Genomic DNA, 12,079 nt, shown 5'->3' with positions numbered 1-12,079 from the left:
GTGAATATAAATTTAAATGATAAAAAATTAAATAAAAAAATATGAAAACCATTCATGTAGACTGTAGGCTGGTTCTTAATCGGAGTGAATATCCTGGCAGTCTATAATGTAGACTGTAGCCTGGTTATTAAGTTTGGTGAGTGTACTGGCAGTCTATAGTGTAGACTGTAGCCTGGTACTTAACTTCGGTGAGCATACTGGCAGTCTATAATGTAGACTTATTCTTGGTTCTTTCAGTAATAAAAAAAATAATATCAATAAATAAATAAAAACCATGACGTTTCGATCACAACACAAGCGATCGTCTTCAGGAGGAAAGAGGGAGATGGTCACCTAAGGTAACCGTTTATAGAGGTTTCAAAAATGGGCGTGGCACAAAATCTCCTGCGGGCGCAACGAAGTGGGCGGGGCATATGTGCCCTGGGGTCAGAGGGCACCAATGTGAAGCACGGAACATGCAGTGCCACAAAGCGTCTACGTGTCAGAACGAAGTGGGCGGGGCACGTGTGCCCTGGGGCAAGACAACAAGAAAACGACACAAATAAAGTCGTGACTTGACCTGTGCTCCCCCGACATGCAAACACAAATCAAGTCACGACCCAAAGTGGTTGATGACATCTTTCCAATGTTTGCTGAGTTTATAACCATACTCTCAGTTGAAATTGTGTCTGTGCCTGTATATATGGATGGCTTCATGAACGAATCTTTGTTGATAGCCAATGGGCTTGATTTCTCTAAAGTCTTAGAGAAATCAATTTCGTGTGAGCCAGCCGCATTAAAATAATGATCAGCCACAGCAGAAGTATTGGTCCTGCCGTGTTTCAAATCTGACTTATGCTCACGAGACATGTCGCTTAGTTTCCCCAATGTAACTTCTGCCGCAGATACAGCTTAGTTTGTAGACGCCGGGATATTGCATGTCAGGAATCTTGTCCTTCACATATGGGATCAGATCATGAATTTATGTACTGTGTTAAATCGGACCTGGATCTTGTGTTTGTTCATGATTTTGGAAATCTTTTTGGTTACCCCTGCTATGTATGGCAAGGTGATGGTTTTGATTGGATCCTCAAATGGCTCCTTCCTCACGGTTGGGGTGACGGCGGATTGTGTAGTCAGAATATCCATTCTCCTTGAGAGCTTGGTGTATGTGTTTGATTTCACTGGTTAGGTGTTCATGGTCGGAGATACATTGAGCTCTATGATGTAGCGTTTTGATGACGGAATTCTTCTGGGATGGATGGTGGTGGGAATCAGGTTTAAGGTAGGCGTCAGTATGGGTTACTTTCCTGTAGACAGAATGGCTCATTGAGCCATCTGGTCTCTTTTTGATTAGGACATCCAAGAAAGGTGGCATGCCATCCTCTTCCATCTCCAAGGTGAATTTGATGGCTGGGTGTATGGAATTGATGTGGTTGAGGAAATGGTTCAGAGCCGGTCAGCCATGTAGCCAGATGACAAACGTGTCATCCACGTACCTCTTCCACAAGGACGGGCGTAGAGTGGATGCCTGGATGGTGTCCGTCTCAAAATTTTCCATGAAAATATTGGCAACCGGAGATAATGAAGAACCCATTGGGGTGCCTTCAGTTTTTTGTAGAATGTTCCATTCAAGGTGAAGTATGTATTGGTGAGAAAGTGTCTCACCAGGGCCAGTACATCAGCATTCAATCCTTGTTGGACCAAATCTTCAACGATTGCAATGGGGCACAGGAACTTTGGTGAACAAAGAAACTACATCGAAACTAACGAGCTAATCACCTGGGGAGAGTGAGATATCAGGTGAGCTGAGTTAAGTACAGAAGAGGTGGTCTTACCAGCGAATGGCTGAAAGGTAGGTGGGTGAGCCAATGGTGGAGACGATGGGACGAAGGGGTGTACCTTCTTTATGGATTTTTGGTAAGCCATATAATCTGAGTGGTCTAGCAGCATGTTTTAAGGCAAACCGTTTGGTCTGTTCAATTAATGAAGCTGAATCAGTGATAATACTGCTCGTTTTTGTAACGAGGCTGTTGGTGGGATCTCTTTTGATTTTTGTGTAGCTACCATAATTAAGTTCTGAATTTTATTGTATGTGGTTTGTCCATGATGACCGTGGCATTGCCCTTGTTGGCTGAGAGGATGACGATATCATCCCTCTTTTTCAATTGAGAAAACACAAAACGCTCCTCCTTACTGATGTTGCTGGCTGGTATCTTAGCGCTTTTGAGGGTTGCAGCAATTTCAGATCTTGTCTCGTCTGCAGCGATGTGGCTGATGAAGCAGTCATGTTATCGACATGTTCCCAATGAGATGTAGACATTTTTTCCATCAATGTTAAGTGTGATTTCAAGTGTCTGGTCCACATGATCTAGTTCAGTACGGAGCAGTCTAATTCTCTATGAGATCAGGGCCGAAGCCAGCCCTGAACAAAATTCGTTTGGCATTGGAAGATGTGACAGCAGCAGAAGTCCGTGTAAATGAGATCGGTATTAGCTTAGAGTCACGGTATCTCTTCCGAAATGTGAGTGACTCGATCAGATGAGCTTTCTTGTCTCGGAGTTTGTTTAAAGATCTTATGGTTATGTGGAAACCCTCCCAGTGGAAGCAGTTAAATTTTGACTTAAAACTTTTCTGACTGCAGGAATTCATATTATTTGGTTATTTCGGTAAAGTCACGTAGATAGAAAAATAATAGATATAAAGTTAATAAAAATTTAATGAAAATTAAAAAAGCATTCATGTAGATTGTAGCCTGGTTCTTAATTGGAGTGCACTGGCAGTCTATAATGTAGACTGTAGCCTGGTCATTAAAAAACATATTGACGAAGTTATATAAAAGTCCTCATGCATTGCGGTACATCAGCATATAGTTTATCCAATTGATATTGGCCTCTGCCATGGAAATGTGAAATTTCCACAATTAAGTGTTGTATGCATTTAATGGGGAATCCACCTTCCTGATTAAATGTAAAAAGAAACCCACCAGGTTCTTAAGTGTTACCCATGGTTTTTATGCCACCATAACAATTATCATGTATTCAAGTGCCACTTTGTAGCAAGTCAGCATAGACTGTTCCATGGATGAACTTGTCTTGTCATAGGAAAGGAATTTCCACCAATCATTACTGCAAGCAGATCTCCACCTCATTAGGCAGGGATACGCTTTCACCGTTTGACCTGAATAATGCATAAGTGTTATCAAAATGTGTGGAAAGTGTGGAATGTGTTGAAAGTGTCATTGCCAGTGCCACCCTCAGATATTAAAATAAATAACAATGGGCTATCATGTGTTTACCCAACATCTTTATTATCACAAAAACAATGATACGTAAAAAGTTATTATTGTGAAAAGTTAGCATTGATTTTTATTTCGATTTAAAGCTTTCGTGACTGCAGGGATTCATCTTCTTGGTTCTCTCGGTAAAGTCACGTAGAAGGGAAATAATAAAATGAAAACATAATAAAATATTTTAGAACCAAGAAGATTAGCATTGATTGTCCTATTAAATGTATTAAATGTATAGTATTGAACACAATGAGCAAGAAGGCATTCTCACCTATACATTTTAAACAAAATATTACAAATACTGTATTATTCCGTCATGCTGTGCCCACTCCTTCTCAGCCAAGCCATGATAACGTGGAATTTCCACAACTGGGCTGTGCACATAGACACCCCATTCCACCCAGCAGGAATCCACCCTCACCTCAGCACCTAAAACACAAATAATTGCACAATAAATCACAACTCCATTAATTCCGCATCACACCTTCCCGTCACCCAACATTACATTATTTTCCTCCACCACTCACGTGTCAAGAGCTCAAATGCCTTACCAGCAGTAGCAGACTGCATTACACACGATACAATGTAATAATATACCATTATGAACTCACAATACACAAGTCAACTGTGTTACATTAATTGTTCTCAACAGCCCAATCATGGGGATTTCCACACCCATCTTAATCCAGCAGGACGCCATCCTCACCTCAGCACCTAAACAATATCAAATTATTATAGAAACTCACAACCAGGTCTAATAATTGTTTTTCTTCATCAGCAGTCATGGGAATGTGGAATTTCCACACCCAACTTTATCCAGCAGGCAGCCAACCTCACCTCAGCACCTAAAGAACATCAGCATTATAATCGAATGATTATACTATGTAACACAATTTTGTCCCTGGGTAGTGTTATTTTTTTTATTGCTTATGCCTAAAAAGTATAGAAAATGGCTATTATTCCCCACAAACTTTGCTTTTGTGACCAGGACTTTATGTGAAGGAATGACACAGACGCACACGTTTTCTCATTGAAAATAGGTAAATTTCAAAATATCAATGTCCTGGTCACAAAAGCAAAGTTTGTGAGGATTAATAGCAATTTTCTGTACTTTTGAGGCATAATCAATTAGGAAATAACACTTCCTACCCAGGAACAAAAACAATTGTTATACAGTACAGCGTTATTAATGGAGTGGATTCACTTTGCGTTTGAGTGCTGGTCACAAAAGCAAAGTTTATGGGTAATAATAGCCATGTTCTGTACTCTTGAGGCATAAGCAATTAGGAAATAACACTTACTACCCAGGATTTTTTTTTGTCACAGTGTTATATTTCAACTCACAAGAACAACCAGGTTGAATTGTCATCAGCACTGTAATGGGAACGTGGAATTTCCACACCCAGGCAGCCACCCTCAGCAACAACATCAACTGATTACCCACCCACACAAAAAATAAAACAGACCAACAACCCATAGAGTTTGTGTTGTATGTGTTGTGTTTGCTGCTCACAACCTCACCCAACCTCTGTCCCTCCACTCACAGCTGCCTCAAGCCCCAGTGGCAGCAGCAGCAGCACGCGGGCGCTACCCACAAGGCAGTTCGCGCAAGTTTCCCTCGCAGCCAGCAGCACCACCATCATCATCACCACCACCATCATCATCATCACCAACACCACCACACACCACAACCAAACACCATCAACACCACCACTCATGCGCTCCACCATCGCCTCCCGCCGCCTCCCCGCGACCAATGTGCCGCTGCCATGAGCGGCGGAGGGGGAGGAGGTGGCGCCGCCGCCGCGAAGCCACCGCCGCCGACACCGCAGCAGCAGCAGCAACAACAACAGCAGCCGCAGCAGGCACAGCAGCTGCTGCTGCCGGCCAAGCCTTGCCGCTACTACGCCAAGGACAGGACGTGCTTCTACGGCGACGACTGCCAATTCGTGCATGACGATCCGGATGCAGTCAAGCCCGCCGAGGCAGCAGTAGCAGGAGCAGCAGCAGGAGCCGTTGTCGCTGCTACCGCCGCCGCCACCGCCGCCGCGCCCATGGAAGGCGGCGGCCACTTCTTGCAGAGTAAGCGACGGAGGGAGGATAGCGGCGATTCGTCGTAATGTCCGCCCCCCCCCTCTCTCTCTCTCTCTCGTTCGTCTTCCCCCTCCACCATTGCCCCCCCTCCCCCTCACCCCCCCCCCTCACCACCCCGCCCCTCACTCCCCCCTTCATCACCCCCGCCCCCCTACACCACAACATGGCGCCGAGCCGACCCCCTTTAGATCTCGCAGCGCGGATGGGCGAGGGCGCCCCCCCGCGATTGGTCGGACGGCCGCTCGGTAACCAATGGGAGGGGAGCGCGCGAGGGGGCACGCGCGCCGCCTAGACCAATGGGAGCGGCGGATGGCTCGCGGGGCTGCGCGTGCGGACAATGGATTTCGAAGCGGGGGGCGGGGCCGAGGGGCGCGCGTGTTTTCCGCGTGTGTGTCTCTTGTTATTGTGTGTGTCTGTCATTTTACTAAAAACAACAACGTTGTGCTGTTATTGAATATTTCGGTGAAATGTTTGTGTTGCGGTTTAAATTGCACCTCATTGTGGATTGTCCCGCAGATGTTGCCCCCCTTCCCCACACCTTAATCCGAAGTGATAGTCGTGTTGTTGATAATGGTGGTGGTAGTCGTGGTAGTAATGGTTATGGCTGTGGGCGAGGGTTATTGAATATAGCAGCAGGGCCTCTCCTGGGCCTTCTGTTGCCCAGCATGGCGCACGCATGTAATGCTATCACTTGTTTACGTTTGTTTATTGGCGCTATAAGTCGAAGCCTTCATGCACAAACGAGCAACTTGACGAGCAGTTGGAGGAAATAGCTCGTATTTACGTGGAAGTGACCATTCCTGCACGTTGCAGCTACTGTTATTTGTGATTGCAATCGGCTATACTAGACTGGGATGGAAACTATAACCAAATATAATCACGAAAATGTGTTCCCTTGGTGGTGTACAAGCTGTTTTGTTGGCGATCCGGATCCCGTGGTGAAAATTCCACCTTCCTGTCACTCAAGACTAGTGGGCCCATATGGAAACCATTGTTTTAGGGTGCTCTTCCAAAACTGCCGTACTGTGGTAGCAGTTAAAATCTCCCAAATGTGCGTATTAAATAAAAAAACAACTAGTGTTAACCTTTCCGACAAACATTTATCGGTGGTCCCGAGGCCTTGGTGAAAATACCACGTCCTTGGACAGCCTAGTCTGTCTATGTGGGAATCGCTTTTATCATCAACAACCATTGCATATCCACTGCTTGATGAAACCCATTCATCACGGTAACACGCAGCTACAATCCGTCGGCACTTCACACAAACTGGTCTTTGTTGTCCACCTGAACGTGTTCTCTCCCTCGGCCGCATTCCGTGTTTAAATCTGGCTCCCTCATCCGGCCATCCATCCATCACCTCTAGCCACCCGTGTCTCGCTTACGTCCATTTACTTTTATTCCAATAAGATGTTTCTGATTTGTATTTGTTACCTTCATCCGTGCGTGTTTATTTGCCTTTGTGTGTGTGTATCTCCAATTCCAAGAATGCATCTCGCTGTGCTTCTTTGTACACTTTTTTGCAGCTTTTGTTTAATTTCCTTTGCCAGTGTCGACGTTTCTGATCCAGTTTGATAGCTGGAAGTGTGTACACTGAGCACTTAAAAGTTGGTGCTTTGGCTTGTCCTGAGCCATCGGTTTAAGTTGCACGTTCATTCGGTGGGTCCAATCTGCCCGTCTGACCGCCACGATTGTTTATAAACAGTAAGAGTGATAGTGCGGAATTTATTTCCATTGTTTTGTGTGACTGCACTTCATGCCAACCCATTGCAGTGCACATATGGTACAAGCAGAAACGGAAACAACGTTGCCACCATGATCACTGATTACACACTCGTGACTAACATATATCGGTCATGAACTTAAGTTTCGAACATTGACTTTCACGATGTATAGCTTGCACTGTATGCTGTGTTATTCAGGTTAACACGTAGGCTTTCACGGTCAATATCCATACGGTTTTTTTGAACTCCATAATAGAGGTATTTAAGATCGAAACATGAGGATTTTCCCACAACTCTGCTGTCGCCTGATAATGCTAGTTCTGATTACTGGCGAAACGTCGAACTCGAATTGTAAATGTCGAGGGTTTACCTCTCCAACACACCGGTGTGCTGAACTAGTAGAGAACTGGCATGTAATGTTTACATGATAAACCTTACTTATTGGCTTTGTCGGGTGGTGGCTGGTTTAACGACACATTTTACGAGATCTAACTCAAAAACCTCTTATGTATTATTCAGTTACAATGCAGTATCTATCGTTAGTTTGGCATGTTTTCATTTGCAAGCCATTGTTTAACGACAGCACTCGTAAAACGATTTCTGTGTGCGTGTTGCCAATGCAGTCCCATATGTTTCGTGAACTGGGAAAGGAAGAACGTCATAAACATCTCACCCCCCCCCCCTTCTGTAAATAATTAAATTATTTTTAATGTTTTTTTTCCCCTTTACCACCAATTACTAAGTACATAACGCTTCACCATCTCCACTTGCCACGCACAAATCCAAGAGTTGGCGTCAATATCTTGCTATTGTCACGCATCACACGACATACGCAGATTTTTTTTGCCAACCTATTGCTGGTTGATGGCCTCCACACCATCGTGTCACGCGTGGCACCGCTGTTGTTTCACCATACTTCACGCTGATCATCGTGGCTCAGTGAAGGCAGGTAGCATAGCAGCATAGACGTGCAAGTACATCGATACATCTTCTTCCACTCTGCGACTCGTGTAGCCTTGGAGTGGACTATTACAACCCTGCTGTTCATAGTGGCCACCTATCCTGGGTTGTTTCGGATAATAGGCGTAACCATACTATCACATCACAATGTGTTCATTAATGACTACAATACACTGACTTGAAAATGCTGGGCTAATTCATGGATGGGGTGTCTCAATATATCTATTTTCTTGGCAAACACCATTTCTATAAAGGAAATATTAAACAAAGGTGAAAAAAATATATACTGAAAATTGGAAGCAAATTCAGGAATGCACAATCCAGTTCTCCATGAGTTACTTTACAGCAGCAAGCGTCGACTGACTTGTGCGTCACGTTCCTGCGTCGCATTGAGATGCAGCTAACGACAGGTCGGCATTACTTTGCGTGATATTTCATTTTAGAGGTTGCAGAGTGAGATTTAAAAATGTGTTCACATTTTTTTTGTAACATTGTGTCCGGAAACTCTGTATGCGGGACCTTGCATATCCGTCCACTATTTTGAGGATACGTGTGAACATTTTTGCGGATATTGTCAATCGTTTGCTTTTGTTTCAATTAGCCGTCATGTGTTAGTATTTGCATGTTGGCATCACCATTATTGGTTACAATATTTGCAAGATATGTGAACTGTTAGAAAATTGTGCAGCAAACATGAGATTTAATATTGATGCCATGGCATTATTATGCTACATTGTTCATGTAGTAGCATTTGCGTAAATATTTGCGTAATTTTTTACATTAAATATCACGGCTCTTTTTTTATATCCTGCATTTGCATATCTTCTTACTTTTCTCTCGTAAATGAAAGTACGTAAAGATGTTTAAAGTGTGTGTTTACGTGTGGTATATTTATAGATTGGCATATGGTGTTGGAATGCAAATTATTTTAAATATGCATTTTCCATATTTATATTTATGACCAAATCACCCAGAATTTGCATGACCTTGCCAGATCTCGGAGTGAAGTCTGCTAGAGCTTTGGATGGGTGAACATCACACACAAACAGGTTGTCATGGATGCTGCTGCAGGGCTGACATGGTGGGCAGCAAAGAACGGTGCAGCAACATCTATACATCGACTAAATGTCTATGCTCTATGACTATGATCCCCACCTTCCTCAAACTACGCTGACCATCTTGGTGCAGTATGGTGAAATAAAACCCACAACCCTGACAGGATTTACAAAGGGCTACACATGTCTGAATGGTGTTTGTAAAAGTGGTAATAGTCTAAATGTTGAGAATTAGTGGCAAGCAATGGCTTTATGTGCATTTAACTAACGTGAAGGTCCTGTGTTGGCCTGGCTGTGTGTGTGTGTGTTTTAGTCCCATTGCTGGAAGGTGGAGGAGTACCAGATGGGAATCTTCCCAACTCCTTCTTCAGCAGCAGTTTTATTGGCGTGAATGGTTTTGGCGGAGGAGGGACCGGAGACGCCAAATTCCCCGTCATGGCGGTATCTCTCTTCTCTTTCTATTGCATCTCAACAACATCGAACCTCTGCTGATAGACATTACAGTCAATTTTCAGCACTGACATTTCGTGAATGCTGTGATTTTTATTGGAACATTTTTTTTTCTGGCTTTTCGATGAAAGTTTGTTTTTGCAACCCAATGTTTATTTGTTTACCTTTGTATTAATATGCGCATTTCTGGGTGCCTTTGCTCTATTATGACTGAGAAACATTCATGTTCTGGCAAGGATATGTGTGTCAATGCAAAATATTTTCGGTTAAACTGACTTAAATGCAAATGTGCACTTTATTCTTTGATAAACTTTAATCTGCAGTTTTGTCGTGCTTTTAACTGGTGGAAAAGAAAGCAGAGATTTATTTTGGACTTGAGCATTCATCATGACAGTTTGTGTCTGTTATTGTTCGCATGAAGTATAATTGGATAAAAAACATCGACCAACTTGTATTCTTATTTCCCACCATGCTTGTACTGTAATTGCTCTATACTTGTTAAGTGAAAATAGCTTCATTATAAGTGAAAATAGCTTCATTATAAGAGGTAAAGGAAAAGCTGCAGCCCTGCAATTCTTCGCTCATGCCACCGCTGGTGGAAGGGCCTCTCGGAGAGGGAGATCTAGGGTCCTGTTTAGAGGGTATTTGGCCTTCTTTTCCACACTCGCCAGACTTCTTGGAAGCGATGGGAGTACCCACACTTCATGATTGTGAATACAAATGTACAAATTGAGGATGGCCACTGCTTGGTGCGTGCCTCCCTTGCTATGTTTTAAAATAGAGGCTCTACCAGCTCCTGTGTGCCAAGAAATTTGATTTCATTGTTTCGTCTGCAGAGAATGACAAACAGCAGTAGTTCTCCCAGCCTCACTGGAGACAGTGCCAAACTCTACTCGCCTTCAGGGCAAGGTACTGCACCAGTTTCCCCCACCATAACATCAATCCTTACCAGTGCTTAATTCACACTTTAATTAATTCGTCAAATGTGGGCTGCATGTGTTACGTCTACTTGCGTTCGCGCATCGGTTAATAAATGCTATTTTGTGGTCGCAAATGATGGTGCCCTTATATATGTTAACCAGAACCTAACTTGTGTATTTATCGTCAATATTTAACGATGCAATAACATGCATTGATCAGTGCGTGTAAAAATAGCTTATTTTAGGTTTGTGTATGTTGTATGTAATTGGTTTATTTGAATACTGCGGTAACTAATTATTCTGCGTATCTCAGTGGGACAAAACCCATTGATTCTTGAATTAATGTGCGACTCAGAATTGTGACTGCATCAAATTGCGAGGGTTACACAATTGTAAGTGCCTCATGCACGCATAACAATGTCTGATACATTTTACGGTGTCTTTTTTCATTTTTCTCAACAGATTCCATAAACTCTCCAAATTCATCCCTTTTTAGTGACTTCTCAAATCTCAACCTATCTGCGCAGCGGAGAAAGGTGCTTAGGACTCTTATTGACTGTGTTTTGAAGAATAATCTTCATGTTTTGCATTGCTGTAACTGTAATACATTTTCACTTGGAGGAAAGTAATTTTCTGACTCTTTGGTTTTTTTCAGGAAAGCTACGTATATAAAAATAAATAAATAATTTTGCACCTGCGTGACTTTGCCGAAAAAACCAAAGAGTATGAATCCTTGCAGTCACGAAAACTTCAAATCTAGAATTAATTTTCTGACTTTATTTCCAATTACACAATGTGTTCCATAACCTTTCTATTCCACCTCTCTCAAAAGGCATAGAGGTCTGTTGCCTGTCGTGGCATAAACACTGCATCGGGTTGACCTTTTTAGATTAGCTTGACTTTAGAGTTACCCGTTTTTTTTATTCTAATTATTTGCTTTGAATGTGCAAAGCACACTTTGAAATGCACAGAAAAGCACATAAGTAATTACATGGCCATGGTGTTCTTTAAAAGACTAAAACGATTCAGTCTGTTGTTTTGTTGATTGTGTAATATTACTGAAATTATTCATTTCATGCATGGCACCTCTTTATAGTTTGTATGTAATAAAAAAGTTTTGCCTTTGTAAATGTTTACTGATATTTTCTACACTTATTCCACAGACGCCAAACCCAACAGCCTCTGAGTTTATCCCTAAGGCTGGATTGGGCGCAAGTCCAAGAATGAGCAGCGGAGTGGCCCAATCGCCCATTGCAGGACCATTCTCTCCTGCAATCACCCTGACCCATGCCATGACAAGCCCTTCATCCCTTGCTCCGGGTAGGCGCTTTGTGCTGATTTTCACTGCCTTTGTTGACAGTGCTGAGCCATTTGTCAAAATTACTCTCTCGTTCTTTTGCACAGGTGCTACTATTCTGCTTGTATGACAGATCGCATATTATATAAACCTGAACAGCAATTTTGTCTGTGCATACTTTTTATCCAATATTTACGAGCTTAAGAGACGATATATCTGGCTTTAGTTCAAATGGTTTGCCTGTAAGTGACCTCAGGACATTTTTTAATTGTGTGCTTTCTCTGTGGACACTTGTTTATTTTCTGGCTTGTCTT

General features: G+C 42.8%; 1 protein-coding gene across 2 annotated transcripts in view; it reads left to right on the top strand.

Annotated features, from left to right (window-relative positions):
* The first annotated feature begins 4,584 nt into the window (after positions 1-4,584).
* Positions 4,585-12,079, top strand: part of PAN3 (poly(A) specific ribonuclease subunit PAN3) — a 31,743-nt gene continuing 24,248 nt past the window's right edge. For both annotated transcript variants that reach the window (XM_078602979.1, XM_078602978.1), the window contains exons 1-5: positions 4,585-5,350; positions 9,412-9,539; positions 10,385-10,457; positions 10,931-11,004; positions 11,632-11,788. In XM_078602979.1, the coding sequence (XP_078459105.1) occupies positions 5,038-5,350; positions 9,412-9,539; positions 10,385-10,457; positions 10,931-11,004; positions 11,632-11,788 (745 nt within the window). In that variant the 5' untranslated portion in view covers positions 4,585-5,037. The remainder of the gene's footprint in view (positions 5,351-9,411; positions 9,540-10,384; positions 10,458-10,930; positions 11,005-11,631; positions 11,789-12,079) is intronic.

Source organism: Lampetra planeri, chromosome 19 (assembly GCF_965212315.1).
Source record: "Lampetra planeri chromosome 19, kcLamPlan1.2.h2, whole genome shotgun sequence".
Classification (NCBI taxonomy): Eukaryota; Metazoa; Chordata; class Hyperoartia; order Petromyzontiformes; family Petromyzontidae; genus Lampetra; species Lampetra planeri.
The sequence above is the reverse complement of the archived record's forward strand: the minus strand, read 5'-3'. Positions and strand labels throughout refer to the sequence as shown.